Genomic DNA, 26,880 nt, shown 5'->3' with positions numbered 1-26,880 from the left:
CTGGCAGCCGTGTGACACTGGAAGTTGCGTTGACGTAACTTCCGGTGTCGCCCCGCCCATCTATGGGCACCAAAAATGGCCGCCGCCGGCTTCAAAAGTAGCTTCTACGCATGACCGGAAGTGCGTCGACGCAACTTCTGGTGTCGCCCCGCCCATCTATGGGCACCAAAAATGGCCGCCGCTGACACCGGAAGTCATGCATAGATGTGACTTTTGAAGCCAGCGGCGGCTATTTTTTGTGCCCATAGAAGGGCAAATGAGAAAAAATGGCCGCCGGCAGGAGAAAATAACGGAGAAAAACGGGAGACGAACTGATACGGGGGACCCCCGGAAAAGGTAAGTAAAAAACGGGATTTCCCGGGGGAAACGGGGTACTTGGCAGCTATGCTTCTAGAACTGGGGCTTAGGACAACTATTGCTATCAGCTTGGCTGAGCTTCCAGACAAATCAGCTCCAATTTATGCAACTGGCCCTGCCTCCCAACAGTGCGGATAGGTTAACTGGGGTTTGGTGGGAACCCCCAATGACGAGCACAGGGAGGGGGGCAGCCCAACCAGCTGGTGAGTCCCACATAGCCTGAGATGCTCTGCGCGGTCCCGCAAGGAGCAGACACAAGGGAAGGTGTGAGCATTCATTGTCATAGTGTGGCAAGCTTTCGGAGGAACACAGTGTAACACAGTGCTACCCTAAGAGAATCCCTATTATTTGTATGCATTAAAAAGGTAAAGGGACCCCTGGCCATTAGGTCCAGTCGCGGACAACTCTGGGGCCGCGGCGCTCATCTCGCTTTACTGGCCGTGGGAGCGGCGTACAGCTTCCAAGTCATGTGGCCAGCATGACTAAGCTGCTTCTGGTGAACCAGAGCAGCGCACGGAAATGCCGTTTACCTTCCCGCCGGAGGGGTACCTATTTATCTATTTGCACTTGACGTGCTTCTGAACTGCTAGGTGGGCAGGAGCAGGGACCGAGCAACGAAAACTCACCCCGTCGCGGGGATTCGAACCGCCGACCTTCCGATCGGCAAGCCCTAGGCTCAGTGGTTTAGACCACAGTGCCAGCCGTGGTATACATTACCATTCTTTAAAGCAGAGTTATCATCCATCCTCCCCTCCAGGAAAATACGGGAATAAGACATTGCTCTCTGCTTTGCTTCGTAGTTTTCTGGATCGCTGCAGTAAACAGAGAGAGGCATGGCATGACTGAATGAACGTTTGGTTACAGTTATTGAGGGCGGGGGGAGGGACCAACCAGATCACAGATCAGCGGAGGAACACATGCAAAACATCACAGAGTTGGTTCTTTGTGGGACAGGCTGAGCAAAACCATGCACAGTCTATGCCATAGAACTGTATAAGGGCTTTTGCACGCTAACCTTTCTTCCATGCTCTCTTGGCGCATGCCATTCGGGGCAGGCACACCCTCCGTCCTCCGCGATCCAGTGAGGGAGACCCCTTGGGCCGCTTCCCGGGCAGCAAAGGAGGTCCCTAGTCTGAACATGCTGCCCACGAAGTGGATCCTGCCTAGTCACTCAATTGGCCAATCGTGAGTGGGCATGGGGGCAGGCCACTGCCAAGGGGGAGGGTTCAGCCTGCTCTCTGGGCACATAAGGAAGGCCCATGGCTTGCCTTAGCATCCACTTCTTTGTTGCATCTCCCACCCTCCCTCTCTATCTGGCTAACACGTGTTCCTTTGCTTGACCTTGCTATGGCACGGCCAACCTTATTTCCTCCAATAAAGGGTTAACTGCACTGATGCCGTGTGATTTATTGCTGACCTGCTCCTGACACATATTATCCTGCCCTTCTACGGCAGCCCAGTACTCCAGGCAGGTTGCAACAGCTACAACAAGAGAAATGTAAATGAAATTAGGAAACAGCCACTGCACTGTAAAATAAAAACAGAGGCGAGAGCAGTGGGTCAAACAGCTTAAAAATAGGGATCAGTCTAAAAAACTCAGCCCAGGCGGTCAAGTGGCAAGGAGTTCCCCAGCTCCTAAGGGCTCCTGAGGCACAAGCCATCTCGGGTTTTAAAGATAAGCACCAGCACCTTGGATGGTGCCTGGTAACCAGTACAGTCGCTGGGCTCATTCATACTTCCTTACCAGTCACAAGTCCACGGTTTAAAGCTCTGTATATGAGTGGGTTTGTGGTTTTTTTGGTCCTGGCACTTTCCCTGGGGAAACCTACATTTTTCCGCTGAACCAGAGCAAATAGCAATCGCTGGCAAACCCAATTGCTGTTTGCTTTGATTCAGCTGTAAAATGCAGGTTTTCCTGGGGGAAGCGATTGGACAAATAAGGGGGGGAAAGCAAGTGCTTGGACATGGAGCTTAAAGCCCAGACCTGTGCTTAGAACATAGCTGCCAAGTTATCCCTTTTTTAAAGGGATTTTCCCTTATGCTGAATAGGCTTCCTCGCGAGAAAAGGGAAAACTTGGCAGCTATGGCCTAGAAATGCGGCACAAAAGGAAATCTGGACGAGCCCATTGTAATATACCAATGCTATTTTTCTAGAAAGAGAGGTTCCAGAGCTCACCACGAACTTCTCCCTTGTTCATGGCAATGGCTCCCACCTGAGAGGTGCTGGGGCCAAGCTCCTGTGAGCTCCAGATGGGGGGGGGGACGGGGACGCCCTGGGTGTCACAAGGGTGGGCACCAATCAGCACCCTTGCCGTCACATGTATTTTCAGCCATCTGAAGTTCCCAGATATTCTGCAAGAGCACACTGCAATAATCCAGTCTGGATGTGACTAAGGCATGTGTGTCCCCATAGCCAGGTCTGGCACACCTCGCCTTTGAAAGGAAGAGACAGCAGAATTTCCACTCTCTCGCCTGTCCTCCAGCGGAAGCCGCTAACAAGGTTTATCAAAAGAGTATAAGGAATACTACCTCACAGGGCCGTCTTTAGCAGATGCGGCACCGGGGTGCAAATATCCACCCAGCGCCCCCCAAATTACCATGCAGTGTTGGGGTAGCCATAGCTGCACATTGCCAGCCATCGGGGGAACTCTCCCCCAGGCTGCTGCGGGATAGCGATCCCCACAGAGGCTTGGGAGTGAAGTCGCGCCCCTCCCAAGCCTCCTTGGGAGGAGAGCGATCCCCGCAGAGGCTTGGGAGGGAAGCGACGCGCCCGCCAGCCATATGCTTGGTGGGGCGCAGCTTCCATCCTAAGCCTCTACGGGGATCGCTCTCCTCCCGAGGAGGCTTGGGAGGGAAGCTGCATGCCTGCCAGCCTTATGGTTGGCAGGGCGGAGCTGGCGGGCGTGCAGGGAAAGGGGAGGCCACCGGCAAAGCTACAGAGCTCCCCCACTTGCTGGGGCGCCCCTGAGAGGCCGGCACCCTGGCGTGACGCCCCACTAAGCTCTATGGGAAAGACGGCTCTGCTACCTCATGGGCCTGAGTTGCAACAGGCAATACAGAAGGCAGATGGTGAAGTCCAAGCTAGAGTTGTGCGTTGCAAAGATGACGTCCCACTGCTGCTGTAGAGTCTGAAGGACACTGAGCAGCCTCTGCTGATCGGGAAGGGAAGTAGATAGGTAGAATAGAATGGCTCGGTTCAAGCTGCTGTACAGAATGCTTAGGACGGCTTCCTTGTGGAGAAAACCCTTTTCTGTGACCTGGCAGAAGAAAATGTGAAGCATCAGAATGCAGCAGATCAGGGTCTGAGCATAAAGCAGGCATGGCCAAACTGGGCCCTCCAGATGTTTTTGGAACTACAATTCCCATCATCCCTGACCACTGGTCCTGTTAGCTAGGGATGATGGGAGTTGTAGTCCCAAAACATCTGGAGTGTCAAGTTTGGCCATGCCTGCCATAAAGCCAACTTTCCTTTGGATCTAGTTCCAGCATCTAAGATTCTGGCCTTAGTACATAGAGGACCCCTTTTTGCATGGAGCCCAAAAAATAAGTCCAATAGCCTTTGACTTGTTACTGAAAATGCCTTCTTGTTCAAGGTGGAAGCAGGCATGTTCCTCTAGGTTGTCAAACAACTTCATCATCATGTAGATTTGTTTGCTCCTTGTTTATCACTCAATGACTTGTGTTTTGCTTGTTCAGGACCGGAGTGTCTCTCACACCCAGTGCTTTTTTTCTGGGGGTAGCCATACCCCTATTTTGTGAATCGAATGGGAGAAGAAACTAAAAATTTCTTCTCTAGCACGGTGATTCGTCAGTTCCATTGCTACCCCCGATGGCGGCCTTATTTCCTGTCACTGTGTTTCCCGAGTCTCAGACGGAAGCAAGTGTTTAATGTGTGAAGCAGGAGTTAAAATCTAGCACGGTGGAGGACTCCCTGGTCCTGAATGGGGTAACTGTGCCCCTGAAGGACCAGGTGCGCAGCCTGGGAGTCATTCTGGACTCACAGCTGTCCATGGAGGCGCAGGTCAATTCTGTGTCCAGGGCAGCTGTCTATCAGCTCCATCTGGTACACAGACTGAGACCCTACCTGCCTGCAGGCTGTCTAGCCAGAGTGGTGCATGCTCTGGTTATCTCCCGCTTGGACTACTGCAATGCGCTCTACATGGGGCTACCTTTGAAGGTGACCCGGGAACTACAACTAATCCAGAATGCGGCAGCTAGACTGGTGACTGGGAGCGGCCGCCGAAACCACGTAACACCGGTCTTGAAAGATCTACATTGGCTCCCAGTACGTTTCTGAGCACAATTCAAAGTGTTGGTGCTGACCTTTAAAGCCCTAAATGGCTTTGGTCCAGTATACCTGAAGGAGCGTCTCCACCCCCATCGTTCAGCCCGGACACTGAGGTCCAGTACCGAGGGCCTTCTGACGGTTCCCTCGTTGCGAGAAGCCAAGTTGCAGGGAACCAGGCAGAGGGCCTTCTCGGTGGTGGCGCCTGTCCTGTGGAACGCCCTTCCATCAGATGTCAAAGAGAAAAACAGCTACCAGATTTTGAGAAGACATCTGAAGGCAGCCCTGTTTAGGGAGGCTTTTAATGTTTCATTGTTTTATTTCATTTTTCTGTTGGAAGCCGCCCAGAGTGGCTGGGGAAACCCAGCCAGATGGGCGGGGTATAAATAATAAATTATTATTATTATTATTATTATTATTATTATTATTATTATTATTATTATTCAGTTTCATCCATTTACTGTATTTATTTTTCCCGATTTGAACTAAAAAATGGTGATTATCTTGAGTCAAAACGAGAGTACCCCTAAACATTTTTTAAAGGAAAAAAAGCACTGCTCACACCCATCTTGAAAAGGGTATTTAAGGACTTGTGGGGAGGGGACAGAGACTTGGGTGAAACTGCATACAGTGGAGACATGCCTGCCCATTATTTGTCACCATGAAGCCCTCGTAAGAATAATAGACTGAGTTGGAAGATACATGAAGGGCCATCTTTTCCAACCCCCTGCAATACCATCACCACAGCTTTTAAAAAATCCACGACAGGTGGCCATCCAGCCTCTGTTTAAAGACCTCTGAAGATGGATACCTTCTGAGGTAGTCCATTCCACTGTTGAACAGCTCTTGCTGTCAGAAAGTTCTTCATAATGTCGAGTCAGAATCTCCTTTCTTGTAATTTGAATCAACTTATTTGGGTGCTACACTCTGGAGCAGTGAGGGAAACAAGCTTGCTCCATCTTCCGTGTGACAACCCTTCAGATGTTTGAAGATAGCTATCACATCAGTACTCCATACCTGAGAGTAAGCTGAACCAGCTACAACATGAGTAGGCAAACTAAGGCCCAGGGGCTGGATCCGGCCCAATCGCCTTCTAAATCCGGCCCGCGGATGGTCCAGGAATCAGGGTGTTTTTACATGAGTAGAATGTATCCTTTGATTTAAAATGCATATCTGGGTTATATGCGGGGCATAGGAATTTTTATTATTATTTTTCAAAATTAGGTGGCCCCCCACAAGGTCTGAGGGACAGTGGACCAGCTCCCTGCTGAAAAAGTTTGCTGACCCCTGAGCTAGAAGAAAGGATGCCTAAAACCTATCCTCGCTTCATTTTTGCTTTTTAAGAGTCACAGGTAGAAGCCGGGCATGCATTTGATTTGCAAAAGAGTGTAAACAGAAATGTGGAATGTGGTCTAGCCACCATAGCTGCCAAGTCTCCTGTATTCCCCGGGAAACCCCCGTTTTTCCAGCTGTTCCCAGCCGAAAAAACTGATTTTTTTGTTTTTCCCCGGTTTATTCTGGCGCGGCGGCCATTTTGGAACTGGGCGGAACATGCTCAGAAGCGACTTTTGATGCCGCTTTGCCCAGTTCCAAAATGGCGGCAGCGCTACTTCCAGTCTGCTACTTCCGGTCCAGTCCCTTATTTCTCAGTCCGGAACTTGGCAGGTATGCTAGCCACTTCACTGTTTATGATATGGGACAGCAGAAAGCTGTTGTCTTTCTGCCCCACTGATTTTGGTAAGATGCATAATTGGGTGTGCATCACCTCTCTTGTGCGGGAGTTTCTGTAAACAATCACTGTTTCCCCCGTACAAATAGACTGCACCAGAATATAATCAGAGAGCTGTCAAAACTCCTCCCATGGAAATTAAATTTGATAGAACGAAGTTCCGGGATAATATTCTGCATTCTTTAGAACTGCATTGGAAAGTAAGCAAAGTAGCCCCTTACCACGATCACTTGCTCTGCAAGGAAAAGAATCACTTTTCTAGGGTCAGCGGCAAACATTCCTGCATAAAGCTTCTCTACCAGCTTCTGGGTAAAATAGGAAATGTTCACGAGAAATGAAGGCACGGCCGACTCCGAAACATTTTTGGCATCACCGTTCCCTGCAAGGTAGAAAAGAGGGTTTCCATTTCTGTAACATAGTGGATAGAAAAGCGGACAAGGGTGTGGAAAACAGCAAGTTTATCTTGCTGATGTACCCAGGAGTGTTAGATCATTAAAGAGCCAAACTCATCCCCCAGACGCAAGCTGCTCATTGGCAACTGGGAACTTGCGCTTCTTACATGACTCCCTGTGTTAAGGGATGTTTCCCTATGGCATAGGTCCTATGGCCATGCTAGCCAGGGTCTAAAAAGAAACCTCTTCTAGACCATTTGCTCCCAATGGCTTTGCTAGACAAAAATTATATCGTGCTAGGTTAATGATTTGAATAGTGGGACTCTGCAAATAACCTCCATCCACCATGCTGGAATCCTCACCCCACAAAAAAAAAAAGTATTGCCAGACAAAATCTGGCAATACCCATGGGTGGCAAGGAGAAAGTCATTTGTTTGTTTGTTTGTTTGTTAGAGGCTGAATTACAATTATAAGTTCAAGTGCTTTTAAATTCAGCTCAGAAAATATATCCAAAACGTATTTTTTAAATATGCATCTTGGGTTACGATACATTTAGAAATTCATGCACTGAGATAAAATGCCAATTTAAATACCGTATGCGTTTTGTGAGGAAACACATTTTAAAACACACGATGGATACAAACTATCGTACATATTTTCTGTATAAAAATAATAATAATTCACAGGTTAATGAGGAAATGTGACAGAACGGATATATGAACCCACGTGAAAATGACACAGCCCAGAAATATTGACTTTGCTCATTCCTAATCCATACAGTAGTCATTGCCACATCTGGTGAAAACAAATCCCATGAATATTTTGTGAAGTAGCACTTCCTTATGTCTGTCCTAAATCTTCAGCCTGTCATTCATTGGACTATCCTGAGTTCTAGAGGGGGGAAATGTCACTCAAATGCACTTTTTCTGTGCTCCCTCTCTATACATTTTACATTTACAGGGCAAAAGCGCTAAGCACCTTTTTTATAGACAGGATATTGGTAATATATGTTGAGTGATCATGAGCACTCTTGCTTCAAAGAACATAAGAAATGTCTTGCTGGACCAGACCAAGGCTGGATCTAGACACATCCAAAAAATGTTTCAGGAAAACATGTGGGAAATCACATCGCCGAAAGAAGGAACTCCACAGCGCCATCTGGCGTCACAGTGTTATAATGCATTTAAAACGCTTTTTAAATTTTATTTTACTAATGTAGCTGAGTCCCAAGTCTACTGAGTCCCGGAAGACTCCTTGCACCACCAGCTGGTCTGGTTCTGGTCCACTTGATGTTGGCCAGTGACCCATAGTCTTCCTACCTTCTTTCTTCCCATATATGGAGTAGACCTAGCTACTTGTCACACTCACCTTGTGTGTTTGATGCCTCCCCATCATCTTGGCCAATTATGTAGAAGATATCTATGATGGACAGTAATAGCTCTGTCTGGAAGCACCTCTTCTGCTCAGCGGTGGCGTTCTCTTCTGAAGCCTGCACAGCAATAACAGCAATCATCAGCATCTGCAGGAAACACCGGTAAGCCAGACCCTAAAGAGAAATCCTGTTACCAGCCAGGAGTCTCCAATGAACTTTTAACGACGAATCTTCAAGCCCATTCGGCAGACTTTACATTGCATGTTTGTGGATGGAGCCCCAGTTCATGTGAAAAGAGCAGGGGGGAAATGGTGGGGGAGCTTGAAGCACCCCTTTTCCTGTCTACTGCACTTCAGGGCTCTGCTGGTTAGAAGCCCAGTATACCTGAAGGAGCGTTTCCACCCCCATCGTTCAGCCCAGACACTGAGGTGCAGCTCTGAGGGCCTTCTGGCGCTTCCCTCCCTGCGAGGGAACCAGGCAGAGGGCCTTCTCGGCAGTGGCACCCGCCCTGTGGAAAGCCCTCCAATCAGATGTCGTGCTCAGAGAGAAGAGTTGGTGGAAGAAGATTGGAAGAAATTCAAAGTTTATTTAAGAAATAATTGCAATATTGGAAATGTTCAATATAAGATTTGGAAGTATAGGGATTTTGTAGAGGAGGATTTGTAGAGGTATTGTAGTATATTAAGATTTAGATATAAGCGCTAAATAAGAATTGAAATGTTGTTAAGGAATTAATAAGAGGTGAAATTTGTTAGTTAAGGTAAAAAATAAGATGATTGAAGTATGATATAGAAATTAATAAGGATGATATGCAATGAAATGCAGCAAGGAGGGACTTGAGGAAGCCAACAATGTCAGGACATATGAATGATAAATAAGGTTGTTTTTCTTTCTTTTTTCCTTTTCCTTTTTGTATTTTGCATTTTTGTGTTTTATGTGATTTTTTTGTATTCTTGTATTGTTGTATTTTTCATGTTCTCTCTCTCTCTCTCTCTCTCTCTCTCTCTCTCTATATATATATATATATATATATATATATATATATCAGTTTTATAAAACTAATAAATATATTTGAGGGTGGGAAAGATGTCAAGGAAATAAAAACTACCTGACTTTTAGAAGACATCTGAAGGCAGCCCTATATCAGGAAATGTTTAATGTTTGATGTTTTATTGTGTTTTTAATATTCTGTTGGGAGCCTCCCAATATTATTATTATAAAGTAATACTGCTACTGACAGGGACCTGCCCCACTTGACCATCAGACAGGAACACTACAGACCGTTGGCTAGTCTACACTTCAACCCGGACAATAAGATCTTGCTCCGAGGGCCTTCTGGCAGTTCCCTCACTGTGAGAAGTGAGGTTACAAGGAACCAGGCAGAGGGCCTTCTCAGTAGTGGCGCCTGCCCTGTGGAGCGCCCTCCCATCAGATGTCAAGGAAATAAACAGCTATCTAACTTTTAGAAGACATCTGAAGGTAGCCCTGTTTAGGGAAGGTTTTCTTTTTTAATGTTTCATGTTTTATTAGGTTTTCATAATGCTGGAAGCATTATGGGAAGCCCAGTCAGATAGGCAGGGTACAAATAATAAATTGATGATTATTATTAGCCGTGGATTCCAGCATCCCATGGGATTCTACTCCAAACAACTCCCCCCTCCTCCCCTTTAACCCCTTGTCATCCTACAAAGAACACAGCATCAAGGGATGGATGCTATTTTTGTCATATGGATCTGACCTCAAGAAGTAACTCCAAGGGGTGCCACTGTCTCTCAGCAGAGAAAACGAGCATTTTTTCCATCAGGAGGAGGCGTAGGAAGTCCCACACTTGTTTCCTAGCAGGGTGCAGGGAAGCGGAAAAGGCATCATTTTTCTTACTGTCAGAGTCAGTCACCAGGCTGTCGGAAGGTGAAATCCTGCCCTGCGGAAAGAGAAAAAGGAGCAGCAAGTGACATTCTTCAAACAGTATTTTGGACTGGGTAGTGGCATTCATTCTTGACTTCTCATAGAAAAGGGTGGTGCAGAAAATAATAATAATAATAATAATAATAATAATAATAATAATAATAATAATAATAGTCTTAGTCATAGTCAGTACAATGCATTATATCATTAACAATTGGATACTTTTATTTAATATTTTAGCAGATCTGAGGCTAAGCACTGCATACATTAAAAACTAGCAGCAACAGAAATGAAAAACTGTTATACATTAAAGTCCTATCAAAAGAAAAGTGTCATCAGTTTCTAACAGAAAAAGACACACAGAGATGGATTTCGATGGGAAGGGCATGATCCAGACTTGGATCCTAGTGGAGGGGGGCCCATGCTAGGATCGTGACCCTCACTCTGGCCATATGTTTAGCAAACAAAACAATCCTGCACTTAAGGGCACAGATACGTGATTATTGCTCATGTCAACAGCCGCTACGTCGCTGTCTTCTGAGGGACAGAATCAGCACAATAAGTTTATACCTGAGATATTGCAGAGGGAAAGATGACCAGGGCCAAGGCTTGGAGGAAGTCAGAGTTGTACCAAAGGGGATCCTCGGAGTATTTGTGATATACGAGGTAGATGAACTGCATAGTGTGCCCTGGGTAAGTGATCTCCCAAGAATCTTCTGTATCTGCTGGAGCCTGGATACAAACATAGGATTTATCTGTTAACATACAGATTCAAGAAGCCTTTAACCCAGCGTGAGAAGTCTCTGTTGCAGGCCTTATTATTAATTATTATTAATATTAATATGCCACCCATCTGACTGGGTTGCCCCAGCCACTCTGGGCAACTTCCAACAAATGAAAACATCAAGCATTGCAAAACTTCAAACACCTGCCTCCGGGGTCATTTTTGCAAAGTCACATCACATGATTGACAATCAAAGTGACCAATGGAGGGTTGGACGCTTTTTGACCTGGCCCTCTGGCCAAGATACAGTTCCCCATTCCTGCTTTAACTAACATGGCGGCTTCTTGGTCACGTCCAACTTATGGCAGTGGCAGTTTTCATCCACCCTGTGCCAATTTCTACCTGTTTCCGTTTGAGCCAGTCATGTGCTCATGCTAGGATCAGTTTAGATCAGGGATGGGGAAGCATGTGATCCTCCAGATATTTTTGGACCAACTCCCCCGACAAGTGCGGCAAAGTTGCTAGGATTTCACGCTTCTTGTTCTGGTGATTACTCCATAATAATAACAACTCCTGTGTGACTTCCAACAGAATATTAAAAACACAATAAGACATCAAACATTAAAAACTTCCCTAAACAGGGCTGCCTTCAGATGTCTTCTAAAAGTCAGGTAGTTTTTATTTCCTTGACATCTCACGGGAGGGCGTTCCACAGGGCGGGAGCCACTACTGAGAAGGCCCTCTGCCTGGTTCTCTGTAATCTCACAACTCACAGGGAGGGAAGCGCCACAAGGCCCTCGGAGCTGGACCTCAGTTTCCGGGCAGAATGATCGGGGTGGAGACGCTCCTTCAGGTATACTGGGCCATTTAGGGCTTTAAAGGTCAGCACCGACACTTTGAATTGTGCTTGGAAACGTACTGGGAGCCAATGTAGGTCTTTCAGGACTGGTGTTATATGGTCTCGGCGGCCACTCCCAGTCACAAGTCTAGCTGCCACATTCTGAATTAATTGTAGTTTCTGGGTCACCTTCAAAGGTAACTTCACTTTGCCTGACTCCCGAATGTCAACCATTTGGCAGTCTTCCCCTCCCCACTACAGCATGGGTGTTTTGCCCTCAAGCACCTCCCCCCCCCAACCTAACCAATTCTAGCCTGCAACATTCCCAGTACAGCGCCATAGCTGCCAAGTACCCCGTTTTCCCCGGGAAACCCCAGTTTTTACTTACCTTTTCCTGGTGGTCCCCCGTATCACTTCATCTCCCGTTTTTCTCCGTTATTTTCTCCTGCCGGCGGCCATTTCCCCCCCTGATTTGCCCTTCTATGGGCACAAAAAATGGCCGTCGCCGGCTTCAAAAGTTGCATCTACGCATGACTGGATGTGCGTAGACGCAACTTTCGGTGTCGGCAGCGGCCATTTTTGTGCCCATAGGTGGGCAGGGCGACACCGGAAGTTACGCCGACGCAACTTCCGGTGTCACACAGCTGCCGGACCCGGATTCTGCAGTCCGGGACTTGGAAGGTAAGTACAGCGCTCACCTGTTTCACTATGGACTTCACCATCTCGAGCAGCAGAACCGCTCCTTCCGGGCACAGCCCAACTCTGGCCACAGCATCCTTACAGTGGTTGTACAACAACCATTGTAACATTGAGTCCAAATCTGCCTGAAAGAAGGGTTTACTGTGAATCTACAGGAGGACGACTTGCTTCTGTGTCTAAACGCGACAGCTACATATTCCTCCACCCAACAACCAAACTGCTAAGTTTTGACATACGGGGTAGTGAGTATGGAGGAAGTCTCGAATTTTATAATAGGGATGCTTCCAAAATTCTCATTACATTCTGAAGTTCCAAATCACCTCGTCGTGCTTCCAAATCGAAACCAACATCAACAAGGTTTTTGAAATTGCATTGCTATGCGCTGCTGTTTTGCTGCTGTTATTGGTGGTTTGGTTCTATTATTTTTATGTAAATTGTACTTGCTTTAATTGTGACATTTTTTGAAATCCACCCTAGGACCGCTTGGAGAAAAGCAGTCTGTTAAGTACTAACACTGCTGTGCAGAACACTGTGCTTTGCTCACTTGGTCATGGCTGTCAATTCCTCCAGTTTATTCATGTCTTCTCTCCCTCCTTGCATTTCCACATTGCACATTAATTACTGCAAAAAACCCTCCATGATTGGCTTTATTAAGAGCCTTCTCTGTGTAACGTTTTACTGAGCAGGGCTAGACTTATGCAGATCACACCAAAATAATCTTGATGCAACCATACGTAGAACTACAAAATTGCTTTTGTGCAGAATATACACACAGCATTGACTGATGTCCTGAAATTAGTGAGATCAACATTCTGGCATAATTATCAGACAGGTCCGTTTTTCATCTAATATGGAGAAATGTTACTTTTCTTTTTTTAAAAATAAAATAAAATAAACTTTATTGTTTTCGAAAGGCAATAATTACAATCAAATAAAAATATACAGCCATAACATTGTTGTTACAGTTGTCTTATTTTCCCTTCCCACACCTCCCTCCTTCCCCGCTCTATTCCCTCCCTCTTCCCTGTCGACTTCTCAAACTTTTCTAAGCTTATCCCCTTTTTTCCCATATGTGTTCTATTTTTTTTACATACCTTACTCTTATACCTTACTCTTATATTGCATTTATTTTCTTTAAATTCTTTAAATTCTATCAATTCTTTATATTCTATCAATTCTTCATATTCTATCAGTTTTGTTATTTCTACATCATTATTTCTACATAGAACCTTTAAATATCTGATATGAGATTTGGTTTCTCTAATTTGTCCTTTATATAATCTGTGAATGGTTTCCATTTTTTTTTATTCTTCTAATTTTATTCCTTTAATTTCTTCATATTTTATCGACAGATTATAATAATTAAATAATTTTTGTTGCCATTCTTCTTTGCTTGGAACATTTGTGGCCTTCCAAATTTTTGCAATCAATAATCTTGCAGCAGCTACAGCATAATTTATACAACATCTATCATTAGGTTTGATATTGTCAGGTATCATTCCTAAAAGAAATAATTCGGGGCATTTCTTGAATGAACATTTCAGAATTTTCTTTAGCTCTTTATAAATCACCTCCCAAAACACCCTGATTTTGTTGCAATTCCACCACATATGGATATATGAGCCAATTTCTTTATTGCATCTCCAACATAAATAACTGGTCCCTGGGTAAATTTTAGCCATTTTGGCTAAATGCCATCTATTTTGCATCTTCAATAAATTTTCCTTTAGATCGTAATTTGGCGTAAAATTTGAATCTCTTTTCCATAAATTTTCCCATTTTGAGAAATGTTACTTTTCAAGAACCTACCTTGGTTTCATCTGGTGGCTCAAACACTGGGGTGGCCAAAAACAGTCCTGACAGAAGGAAGTAGATCTCAGGGACATGAACGAACTTGCTCAGGAATGTTTTGAGCTCTGCAAATCCAGGCAGCAGGTATGGGTTGTACTCAGGGGTATGGGGGCAGCTCTTTAAATTATCTAAATCAAATAATAACAACAAGAAAAATAACGCTCTCCCATAGCTGCCAAGTACCCCGTTTTCCCCGGGAAACCCCCCGTTTTTTCATACCATTTCCCGGCGGTCCCCCGTATCACTTCGTCTCCTGTTATTCTCCCTTATATTCTCCTGCCGGCGGCCATTTTTCTCTGCTTTGCCCATCTATGGGCACCGAAAATGGCCGGCGCCGGCAGCCGCGTCTACACATGTCCAGAAGTGCGTAGACGTGACTTCCGGTGTCGGCAGCGGCCATTTTTGGTGCCCATAGATGGGCAAAGCGACACCGGAAGTTGCGTCTACGCACTTCCGGACATGCGTAGACGCGACTTCCGTTGCCGGGGGGCCGGCCATTTTTGGTGCCCATACATGGGCAAAGCGACACCGGAAGTTGCGTCTACGCAACATCTGGTGTCGCGCGGCTGCCGGTCCCGGATTCTGCAGTCCAGGACTTGGCAGGTATGCTCTCCTAAACCCCTCAGAAATGGCAGAACATTCATCAGGCTTGACGTAACAAGAACAAGTATACGTAGGACCTACCCATCAAAAGATTCAGCCCCGCCGAGCTGTTCTCAAGCCAGAGGCCAGCCATCATCCCCTCTTTGAATTTATGCAGGAGTGTGCGATTGTGGAGAAAATGAAGTAGAAACTTCACAGCCAGCACAACTGTGCTTGGGTGTAGGTGACTTTGTGTGAACATCATGAACCAGTCAGGCCCCAGAGTCTGGAATACCTCTTCCTGGATCCTGTGTGGAAAACACCCTGGTTAAAAGACACCCCCTAGAGCAGGCACCCCCAAACCTCGGCCCTCCAGATGTTTTGGACTACAGTTCCCATCATCCCTGACCACTGGTCCTCTTAGCTAGGGATCATGGGAGTTGTAGGCCCAAACATCTGGAGGGCCGCAGTTTGGGGGTCCCTGCTCTAGAGACACAATTGGGAATGTTTGATTATTGTAAAGGGCCCTGTGCCCACGGTACTACATGGGTAATTCAGCAGGGCACTGGAAATTCAGCAGAGTTACAAGCTTCACAAAGCTCTCTGGCGCTCCACAGGGCAAAATTCAATATCACACTGTTACATTCGTTCCGTCAGGACCAGTGAAGGACCTTGGCATCTCGAATTTTAATAGCAGCCCGTGTGACACCAACATCTGGTGCCCCACCCCACCTCTCACCTTCCCCTGCCCCATAATCCTACTTACTCAGAGGAAAAACAAAGTTGATCGGAACGCATCATATCTAGCAGCATTCTCAGCAGCTGGTTTCGTAGCCAAATCATTTTTCCAGATGTTTGTCCTAAGCCTAAAAATCAGAAAACCAAAAACAGATGTGCATTAAGTTCTGAACAACCTGGTTTAATCTTATTTGTCCCCCCCCCCCCCCGGTGAGGCAAAAGTGAATTAGTTCCTAAAGGTTTGCAAGAGCTGAGAACTAAAGTTGAATATGAGAATTGTTTTACTTCTAAAAGAGCCACATTCTAAGGCAGCAATAGCCAACATGGTGCCCTCCAGATGCTGTCCCTTCTGCGCCCCTAGTGTGGACCCAACCCACTCATCCCTGCTGTGGTATCCTTGGCAACGGCCAAGCTGCATCACAGCAGCTGTGGAAATTCCTGGTGCTTCTCACTATTTCTTTGCGTAAATGGAACCTCTTGAATATTCAACACAGTGTCAGTCCTTACCATCTTCAGAGTCCGGGCAGGTATGGCTTTCATCCACAGAGGAAGGGTATAAAGTGTAAACCAAGAACAAGCCAACCCTTTCAAAAAAAGGGGGAAACCGTCAATTTTCAGTAACGTTACCAGTTCTGCATGACAACACTCAGCATGACAACACTTAGTGTGAGCTCAGAACACTGTTCTCATTGGCTAAAAAAATGTGATTAGTTGTTCACCACAGAATTTCTTAACATGGCACCCACTTTAATTCCTAATTAATTCGTGTTTCTTTGTTTCTGAAAAGTCACAGAACTTTTCCCTAGGAAATTGGGTGAAGATGCTCTCTGCCTTCCCTTTCTGTACTGCAAGTCAACTACGGTAGGAAGATGATCAGCACCCCTCAGCACAATGGGTGAACTGGGGAAGCGTTCATAACCCATCCCTCAAAAAAGAAAACTACAGAAAAACTGGTAAAAGACCCAAAAGGGGGGTTGCAAAGTTTAGGGTGATGTGTTTGTCTCAATCCTACTTCCTATGGATGCTTCCTGCCCCCACACACTTTGGGAAAGATGAATGATAATACCAATCAATATCTTTGATGCTGAAATGGCTGCGTAGCAAATGGGACAGTACTGTACAGATCCTGCCGATGCGAGGGCGTGTAATCTCAGGGTCACTGAAGAGAATAAATAGCCTGGGTACCATCTGCACCCGATGAGCAAGTTTCATATTCCAGCTTCCTTTTCTGTAACAGACAAAAGGATCACTAGCAACCTTTCCTGGAAGAAGAAGAAGAAGATGATGAAAACAACCAAATCTGCATTTCTCCTATACAATGCTCTACTTCTGGACCTTTGACCTCTGATGTTGCCTTGGCAACCCATCAAAAGACTGACAGGGAAATCAAATAGTTTTCAGTGTCAGCCAGGGGGATAAATTGTTGTCATCGTTTCACCTCTTGCTCTTTCCCTCCTCCCCTCGCGCCCATAACTCTTCTTTGATATTTGCCCTGACTTAAGAGAGTTCAAATCAAACAAAAGTATTGATTTCTGGAGCTGTACGTCAGTGGAAATAAATGCTTTTCTTAGAAAAGTCAGAAGAAAACATTATCAGGATCCTGGAAGACCTTTTAATGAGAAGGAAATAGAATTCACAGGTCTCCAATATGTTTTGAAATTACAAAAGAAGAGTGCGTACTTGAGATTTCTTGGCAGTTGTAAGGCATACCTGATATCTGTTCAATGTTCCTGAATATGCCCTTAAGAACATATCCCACGGGGTCTGTTTAAGTGTGAAGCTACAAATTATAGTAAACATGCATTTTTAAAAGCACTCTTAAGCTTCCGGTTATGTTCTGAAGTAACAATAGCCACATGAATCCTTTATCTCCATTCATGAACACTTTAAATTTTAATACTGTATTTTAATCTGTATTTTAATCAATTGTTTTTATGTTTTATTGTAATTCTGTTGGTGTCAGCCGCCCTGAGCCCAGTTTTTGACTGGGGAGGGCGGGGTATAAATAAAAATTTATTATTATTATTATTATTATTATTATTATTATTATTATTAAGATCAGCGTCCCCACCTGCTATTTGCCCTTGACCATATCCTTGGCAGTAAACAGCACTTCGGGGGACAAATAGCAATATAGGAGAGTAATTTCCAGTGGGAAACTAGCATGGGACCATGTTTCATAGTGGGACTTCACCCAGCTGCTTTTCTTTCAAACTAAAAACTGTTTGAATTTCATTTAATGGGTAGTTTGGCCCTAAGGTCCACCTAGCATGGTATGCGGCAGCTAGACTGGTGACTGGGAGCGGCCGCCAAGACCACATAACACTGGTCTTGAAAGATCTACATTGGCTCCCAGTACGTTTCCGAGCACAATTCGAAGTGTTGGTGCTGACCTTTAAAGCCCTAAATGGCCTCGGTCCAGTATACCTGAAGGAGCGTCTCCACTTCCATCATTCTGCCCGGACACTGAGGTCCAGCACCGAGGGCCTTCTGGCGGTTCCCTCGTTGCAAGAAGCCAAGTTGCAGGGAACTAGGCAGAGGGCCTTCTCGGTGGTGGCACCTGCCCTGTAGAACACCCTCCCAACAGATGTCAAAGAGGAAAACAACTACCAGTCTTTTAATGTTTCAGGCCTTCCCCTTTGCTCCACGAACAACAGCTGAGTTTAACTGAATGGAGGAAATGTGCATGACTGGAAGTTTGCAGTGGCTGAATTTGAACAAATTTTGTGGCTGCACCTTTATCCCACAAAATGTGTTGCATGTGTTTAGCCCCTGATTCCAGGCTCCATGAACATGCTGCCCAGCCCACATACCTTGAAGTTTGTAGGATTTCTGTTAGGTGTTCAAAGAGAGAAATCTCCATATTTTCAGGGGCACGGCACCAAAGCTGAAAGCCAAAAGGAACAACACTCAGAACTTTTGAGTGGCATGTTAGGTGCGCAACCGAGAATCCCATCCTAGGTTAACAATGTGTTGAACTCGAACGTCTGTGGCATATGAAGAATCCTTCCAAAGCATAAGGAGAGGAAGTTTGTTTCTGCAGTGTGCCCATTTTACAGGTAGAAAGAGGTGTTAAAAATTGAGCTGCTTATCTTCCCCTTCTGAATTTCGAAATGTCAGTTGGAATACCGGTATAACAAACCTGGCCGCAATCAGACTTTGAGCGGTACCAATCCAGAAACAACAGATCAGTGAGGCAGATGTAAAATGACTGTAACCAACATATCTCAGATTATGCGGACATGAACAAAAATGCAGGCATACTGGAACTCAGTCTTGGCAATGCCATTTGGCTACCGTGTTTCTCCGAAAATAGGCCATACCCCGAAAATAAGCCATACCCCGAAAATAAGCCATAGTGATAGGCAGTTTAACCTTGTAGGTTAAACTGTTAAACTGTACCATACTTAATAATAATAATAATAATAATAATAATAATAATAATAATAAGACATCCCCTGAAAATAAGCCACCGTGGGGTTTTTTTGAGGAAAAATAAATATAAGACGGTGTCTTATTTTTGGAGAAACACGGTAATCTACCATCAAGATATTGCACAAAAAGAAGATATGGTGATGATGGTTCATCTGCTAACTGTAGCAAGGGTGACAGTATGCCGAAACAGGAAAAATAATAACTGCCCCCTACAGGTAAAAAAAAAAAGGTAAAGGACCCCATGGTGGTTACATCCAGTCAAAGGCAGCTATGGGGTTGCAGCGCTCTTCTCGCTTTCAGGCTGAGGGAGCCGGCGTTTGTCCACAGACAGCTTTCCAGGTCATGTGGCCAACATGACTAAACCACTTATGGTGCTACGGAACACCATGACAAAACCAGAGTGCACGGAAATGCCGTTTACCTCCCCACTGCAGTGGTACCTACCGGGTATTTATCTACTTACACTGGCATGCTTTCACACTGCTAGGTTGGCAGGAGCTGGGGCCGAGCAACGGGAGCTCACTCCGTTGCAGGGATTCGAAATGCTGACCTTCCGATCGGCAAGCCCATGAGGCTCAGTGGTTTAGACCACAGCGCCACCCGCATCCTGTCCCCCTATAGATGCCTGGTTGACACATGTTTAGGATTTGGCATGCATGGCAAAGCTGACAAACTTAATTGCATGTTGCTCCATAAAAAATCATCACCTGTGCATAGAAAACTAGCATGTCAGGTCTGGGGTTGCCCCTTTCTCACTCACATCTAGTTGTCTAGATGGAAACCTATGCTTGTGTTCCGTTCATTAGGTAAACTTTGCATGCTGACCAAAATGGTGCAACCTGGACTCAGGTCATCAACCTCACTCAATGAGGCTTATAGGGAATGAGATTTCTTTCTATAGAGAGGGAGAAGCCCCCCCCCCAAACCCCCACTATGAAAGAGATTTGGCATCTTTACCTCAAAGCAGCAGACAATATGCTGGAATGCCTCCAAGTTCTTGATGGTGGGGGCCTCCAGGCTGATCTCAGTAATGCCCGCAATGGCGAAGACGAGTTGCAGAATTCTGCTGTTTAACAAATGGATCTTTCTTTTCAACAGGTATGCCAGGAGCTGCATATGGAAGGAGGAGGAATTCAGTTTGGTTCACAGTTTTAATGCAGACCGACCTCATTCACGCTTCCTGAAACAATATATGAATTTTGCAATGCAGTTCTCAACCGCCCCGCCCCCCCAAAAAAAATGTAGAACAAAAATGCTTCAATCAGGAGAAAGTGGATATAAAAATGCAGTACACTAGAAAGAACTGATAGCAAAAAGATATATATCTGGAAAAATTACATCCACAAATATGCACATCGGGGGGGAATGTGCACTAAAATGTCAATAATTTTTGTGAGAACTTTATTTTTTAAAAATTGCAAATTGATGTGGAAATGGGGCAAACTTATGATTGGAAAAATGGGAAACAGAAATATTGACAAATTTGTCTACTCCTAGACAAATAGGGGGTTATTCATTGAGGAACCCCTGAAGTATGACAAAGGTCAGACACTGCTCCCCACAACCATTACTAAATGAACCATCAAAAGCTGTTTCCACATTATTTCATCCTACATATATTTAACACACTCGTTATGTCTTTTATTTTAATCCCACTGAATCACGAAGGCTCGAGGCTGTTGAGACACCTCCCTGCTTGCAGTGTAACAAATACCATGGACAATGTGGATTGATATAAAAGTTAGAGTATGGAAGAATACGCTAAAAAGGGAGAGGCAGGTGCCCCCAAAGAGTGCGGGTGGGTATGGGGGGCACAGGTCTGCAGTCACAGTTGTAAATATTCAAAATGGGACCCCATGGAGGGGGTGGGGAGAAGTCGCAAGGTTCAGAGGAATCTCTGTACAGTGGCGCCTTGCAAGACGAAAGTTATTCGTTCCACGAGTCACTTCGTCTTGCGATAATTTCGTTTTGAGAAGCGCGGTTTGCCGCAGCAAAAAAAAAAACACCCCGCCGAAAAACTTCGTCTTGCGAGTCACCAAAAACATCGCAAAATGCTTTCGTCTTGCGAGTTTTTCGCCGCGCAAGGCATTGTATTTGGATCCATATAACTTTGTATTTGTAAAGCCAAATAAAAATGATTTCAAAAAAATAATAATCCATTTTTTAAAAAACAATTACAACACAGCATTCAATCGATTCATTCATATAATTTTAATCTACGAATGTTCATCTTTTGAGTGAGGTTTGGAGAAATCTATCTCAAGGCTTCAAAAGACTTTGGAGAAAAGCACCATGTGAATGATAAGGGAGACCACTGTTGCTGTCATAGCTGCCAAGTCTCCCGTATTCCCCGGGAAACCCCCGTTTTTCTAGCTGTTCTCAGCTGAAAAAACGGATTTTTTTTTGTTTCCCCCCGGTTTATTCTGGCGCAGCGGCCATTTTGGAACTGGGCGGAGCATGCTCAGAAGCGACTTTTGATGCAGCTCTGCCCAGTTCCAAAATGGCTGCAGTGCGACTTCTGGTGCGGCGGCCATTTTGGAACTGGGCAAAGCAGCATCATAAGTCGCTTCTGAGCATGCTCCGCCCAGTTCCAGTAGCTACTTCCGGTCTGCTACTTCCGGTCCGGTCCCTTAATTCTCCCACACGAACTTGGTAGGTATGGTTGCTGTGGAAAAGGACTTAGCATCTCACCTGGTACCCACCAATCTGTCTCATTAGATTTTCGCTCATTGCACTGCTGCAGAGAACGGAGTGCAAGACTTTGACAGCAGCGTACACAGTGTGGTCATCGTGGGCCATGGCAAGGAGACCCAGCATAATAGCAGGGCCTCCTATGTAGTTCAGACTGACAGCTGCTGGGCAGGACTGGAACACCCGGGTCCCTGTAAGGAAGGCAATAATAAAGTGAGAATAAAGTGAGGAGGCAAACTCACTGTAGTCCCATTCAGGGGGGGAAATCAAAAACACAGAAAGCAACAAGGAGAGAAAAAAAGGATTGGAAAGCCCAGCAGCAGAATCAGGTTTCTTTATTACATACAATTGTCCATCTTTCTAACAATGTAGTTACAGGAAGGAAACAAGTTAAAGGGGCCTCCAAGTTCTCTCACCCGCCAACAAAAACTAATAAATGAATAGAAAGAGAATGTACCTATGTGACACTAACACAAAATCTTTGCACATAGCCAAAGCTGTCATTAGAAACTTTGCAAAAAGTACCAGCGCTCAGACAGCACAGCTCAGCTCCCACTATCAAAATGTTCATTGATTGTATTGGTAAATTCCTCCTTATGAGTGCTTTGGGAAATTACATATGCAGCAAGAGCCTATGAAACATTGTCCTAGCTACCAAAAAAACAAAAAAAATTTTTAGTGATCTGCATAGGGTAAGAGGAAGAGTTAGGTGACCTGGACTTGCAGCTTTCAGCTGTCAAGGAAAGGCACGTCCCCCCCCCAAAAAAAAAGTGGGGGTGGGTATGGGGGGGGGTCATGGGTCTGCAGTCACAGTTTGCCTAGACAGCTAGTTAGCGGGAAGTGTTATTGCTTATCGCTTGCACATTAGGAGCTGATGTAGCAGAGAGCTTCACCACTAAAGAATTACAATCCAGCCGCTTGTCCCCATTGGTCCAGGGGTGGTTGGGGCGTCGGCCAATCCTGTGTTGTCCTGACCACAGAATTGGTGCAGCAAAAAAATGTTTGTGTGCTAATTCAGTGGGAAAGACCCCTGCCACCTGTAGTCACCCACCAAATGAAAAAGGCTTTCACGTGATTTGTGGCGATGTTTAAAGGGCCTTCGGTCCTACAGCCCTCCTTCTGGTCAGACTTCTTTATTTTAGTTAGTTAGTTAGTTAGTTAGGCTATACTTCTTAACATATTTCACTGTTCATGGCCATCATTTCTGCTTACCGTACAAGCCTACAGCAACTGATCCAATAGTTCTTAAGGGACCTGCAAGTTTCCCTGCAGTATTTCGAGACATGAAAACTGGCGTTGTGCTGTCACGGGAAGAGAGCTCCAGCTGAAAAATACAGCAAGTTATTGTGTCACACAAGGCAGGTAAACAACAAGGATAATAATATTTTTTGGGGGGGGGGGACCTCTTGAATGCCATATGATGGAGAAATTCAGAGCCGTTGACCATTCTGGTCCTATAAGGAAATAGCTTAAATGTTCTGGACTATTTTCCAAGATGCCAATACAGTCATACCTCGGGTTAAGTACGCTTTAGGTTGCGTACTTTCAGGTTAAGTACGCGGCGGACCTGGAAGTGTTTACTTCCTGGTTCCGCTGCGCGTGCCTGCGCAGAAGCGTTCTGCGCACTTCGCGTACGCGCGCTATCGCCGCTCGGGTTAAGTACCTTTCGAGGTGCGAATGGCACCCCGGAACCAATTAAGTACTTAACCCAAGGTACCACTGTAGGCTTAAAGGCCTTGCTAGGATCTTGCAGAGGTTGGCAAATGCTTTCAACACCACACTGGTGTTATTGGCATGCATGGATGCCTCAGTGGGACTACGGCTCCTGTGGCGCTAGGCTTCCCTTCATGAACAGAGCACATTCAGGAGTGCCTAATGCCTTTGCAAAACCTGCACACTTTATTCAGCCTCCCAGGTCACCGCTTCTGCCTCTGGTAAGTCCTGGAAACGATGCCTTATGAGGAATGGCTTAGGGAGCTGGGTATGTTAAGCCTGGAGAAGAGAAGGTTAAGGGGTGATATGATAGCCATGTTCAAATATATGAAAGGATGTCATATGGAGGAGGGAGAAAGGTTGTTTTCTGCTGCTCCAGAGAAGCGGACACGGAGCAATGGATTCAAACTACAAGAAAGAAGATCCCACCTAAACATTAGGAAGAACTTCCTGACAGTAAGAGCTGTTCGGCAGTGGAATTTGCTACCAAGGAGTGTGGTGGAGTCTCCTTCTTTGGAGGTCTTTAAGCAGAGGCTTGACAGGCATATGTCAAGAATGCTTTGATGGTGTTTCCTGCTCGGCAGGGGGTTGGACTGGATGGCCCTTGTGGTCTCTTCCAACTCTTCTATTATTCTAAGTCATGTGAAGTGGGGAAGAGTTTGATTTGCAATACACAGGCTGCATTAGGACCTAATGCGCCATTGTAGTCTCCTTGTCTCATATGTGGTAGTCAGGATGCCTGAGGCTCAGAACCAGAGGCTCGGGGGTTGTGACCTCAGAGCTCAAATGTGATGCCTTTTGGAGCAAGTCTAGCAGCTCACAGCAATTACGAGTATACATATACTCGTAATTTGGAGCTATATACATATACCTCAAGTCTACACTTTTAGAGAAGGAGCTATAGTTCATAGATGTGCTCATCTAGGTTTGGTCTACCTAAACAAGATCTCCAGTAACAGGATTGAGAAGGGCACTGGTTGGCAGTTCTAGGCTAGATGAAACAGTAATCTGACAAAGTAAATAACAAAAGTTTGATCCAAGTACAGTGGTACCTCTACTTACGGATAACTCTACTCACGAATGTTTCTACTTACGAATAGAGCTCCGTCCGCCATACTGGGTGTGGTTTAGATAGGATTTTTTCTACTTACGATTTTTTTCTCCCAATGCATTCCTATGGGATTCGACTTACAATTTTTTTCGACTTACAAATGTGCGTTCAGAACGCATTAAATTCGTAAGTAGAGGTACCACTGTACATTGGTCCATGTAGCTTAGAATTGCAGACTTGGAGTTGGAAGAAGAAGAGGAGGAGGAGGAGGAGGAGGAGGAGGAGGAGGAGGAGGAGGAGGAGGAGGAGTTTGGATTTGATATCCCGCTTTATCACTACCCGAAGGAGTCTCAAAGCGGCTAACATTCTCCTTTCCCTTCCTCCCCCACAACAAACACTCTGTGAGGTGGGTGGGGCTGAGAGACTTCAGAGAAGTGTGACTAGCCCAAGGTCACCCAGCAGCTGCATGTGGAGGAGCGGAGACGCGAACCCGGTTCCACAGATTACGAGTCTACCGCTCTTAACCACTACACCACACTGGAAGGGACCATGGGGGGGGGTCATCAAGACCAACCCCAGCACATCATGTTTTTCTAACGATGCTCTAGTAGTGCATGTTCATTACCCGCTTTCCTGTGTGTTTACAAAACAGTAGATTCAGATGCTCAAAAAATGTGCAGTTTAAATTTTAGAAGAGAAGCCCCCCAACCCTGCTTTGTGCCCAGGCTTCTGGCTTTCTCCCTGAAGAAAAAGCAAGCAAGCAAGCAAGCAAACAAACAAACAAACAAACAAACATGACTTTGGGTCAAACTGCTTCAGGTCAGACTTTGAGAATTGCCAGCTTTCACTCAGGCCTAAAGATTTCTGGGAAAGTCTCCTTTTTTAGAACAATGACAGACCCATGGCTGAATTTGCTAGATGTTCAAAGCAGCATCAATTTACTTGGGCCTTCAAACAAGCTAACTGGCTACATTTTTAGAATAAGAGTTATGCCTCGTTTGGCCACAGTGCTCTCTCTTTAAGGACCCCTTCTGTGGTGGGTTATCCTACAGCCTCCTGTGTTCTGTGAAATTGTAAAAATAACAATAATAAATCTCTCATTTCACTGCTCAGCAAAAGGCCAAAAGGCACTAACTAACCTCTTTAGCGATCAGGCGACCATCCACCTCGCCATAGAAGTCTTTTATATTTTTGATCGTGGTGTAAGATGAGTTCATGGCATTGATTCCGAATGAAATCTTCTCCTGTGCTACCAAGGCTGCAGTCAGTACGCTGCTACAAGAGCTTGCGCCTAAGGACAACGCAAGGTGATGGCATACTCTCAGTGTGAGGCAAAGCAATCATTTAGGTGAGAAGGGAACCATTCCCTCCAGCATTGGTTATTAGAATATATCCCACCCCATCCTTCCCCATTCATATATTGTAAAAAAAATAATTTGAAAAACCCAAATAAATAAATTTACCCCCAAAAAAGTCAATTGCATTTTTAAGCCTCTGGCCTTTTCCTGACCTGTGGGGGCCCAGCACTTTCCTGCCCAGGGCAAGGTATAGCACAGGCATGTCCAACTCCCAAGAGACTGCGATCTACTCCCACTATTAAAAAAAAACTGGCAGTGATCTACCCATTGGATTGACCAAAGTTGTTGAGCTTTTCGGGGGAGGCTACACCAAAATAGGCTCTGTATAGGCTATGCCAGGCATGTCCAGGTGGTTCTGTTCCTGCTTGGCAGGGGGTTGGACTGGATGGCCTTTGTGGTCTCTTCCAACTCTATGATTCTATGATCGTGATCTACTGGTCGATTGCGGGGCCTCTGTGATGTGTGGAAGTGAGTGATGTATGGAAGTGAGAAGTGAGATGATGTATGGAAGTGAGAAGTGAGAGCTGGACCATAAAGAAGGCTGATCGCCGAAGAATTGATGCTTTTGAATTATGGTGCTGGAGGAGACTCTTGAGAGTCCCATGGACTGCAAGAAGATCAAACCTATCCGTTCTTAAGGAAATCAGCCCCGAGTGCTCACTGGAAGGACAGATCGTGAAGCTGAGGCTCCAATACTTTGGCCACCTCATGAGAAGAGAAGAATCCTTGGAAAAGACCCTGATGTGGGGAAAGATTGAGGGCACAAGGAGAAGGGGACGACAGAGGATGAGATGGTTGGGCAGTGTTCTCGAAGCTACGAACATGAGTTTGACCAAACTGCGGGAGGCAGTGCAAGACAGGAGTGCCTGGCATGCTCTGGTCCATGGGGTCACGAAGAGTCGGACACGACTAAACGACTAAACAACAACACACCAAAATAGTTGAGCTGTTTTTTACAGAGCCAAAGTTGATGAATTCCCCCATTATTTTCGCTCCCCTCCCCGTTTGGGGTGTGTGATAGATCGGGACCGACCAGGACCGACCACAGAGGCCCCGCAATCGACCAGTAGATCACGATCATAGAATCATAGAGTTGGAAGAGACCACAAGGGCCATCCAGTCCAACCCCCTGCCAAGCAGGAACAGAACCACCTGGACAT

General features: G+C 45.6%; 1 protein-coding gene across 2 annotated transcripts in view; it reads right to left on the bottom strand.

The window, feature by feature from the left end:
• Positions 1–26,880, bottom strand: part of LOC118096134 (WD repeat- and FYVE domain-containing protein 4) — a 158,507-nt gene that overhangs the window by 90,950 nt on the left and 40,677 nt on the right. For both annotated transcript variants that reach the window (XR_015949956.1, XM_060275113.2), the window contains exons 14-30: positions 25,502–25,653; positions 22,811–22,922; positions 21,599–21,789; positions 19,865–20,017; positions 18,286–18,359; positions 16,539–16,700; positions 15,980–16,056; positions 15,501–15,600; positions 14,837–15,042; positions 14,111–14,280; positions 12,301–12,426; positions 10,611–10,772; positions 9,874–10,056; positions 8,132–8,252; positions 6,593–6,750; positions 3,385–3,614; positions 1,075–1,169 (exon numbers count right to left, since the gene is read on the bottom strand). Coding sequence is in view for 1 of the 2 variants with exons in the window: in XM_060275113.2 (XP_060131096.2) it covers positions 1,075–1,169; positions 3,385–3,614; positions 6,593–6,750; positions 8,132–8,252; positions 9,874–10,056; positions 10,611–10,772; positions 12,301–12,426; positions 14,111–14,280; positions 14,837–15,042; positions 15,501–15,600; positions 15,980–16,056; positions 16,539–16,700; positions 18,286–18,359; positions 19,865–20,017; positions 21,599–21,789; positions 22,811–22,922; positions 25,502–25,653 (2,472 nt within the window). In the remaining variant the exon portion in view is untranslated. The remainder of the gene's footprint in view (positions 1–1,074; positions 1,170–3,384; positions 3,615–6,592; positions 6,751–8,131; positions 8,253–9,873; positions 10,057–10,610; positions 10,773–12,300; positions 12,427–14,110; positions 14,281–14,836; positions 15,043–15,500; positions 15,601–15,979; positions 16,057–16,538; positions 16,701–18,285; positions 18,360–19,864; positions 20,018–21,598; positions 21,790–22,810; positions 22,923–25,501; positions 25,654–26,880) is intronic.

This window comes from Zootoca vivipara, chromosome 5, assembly GCF_965207765.1.
Source record: "Zootoca vivipara chromosome 5, rZooViv2.hap1.1, whole genome shotgun sequence".
In the NCBI taxonomy this organism is placed as follows: Eukaryota; Metazoa; Chordata; class Lepidosauria; order Squamata; family Lacertidae; genus Zootoca; species Zootoca vivipara.
The sequence above is the reverse complement of the archived record's forward strand: the minus strand, read 5'-3'. Positions and strand labels throughout refer to the sequence as shown.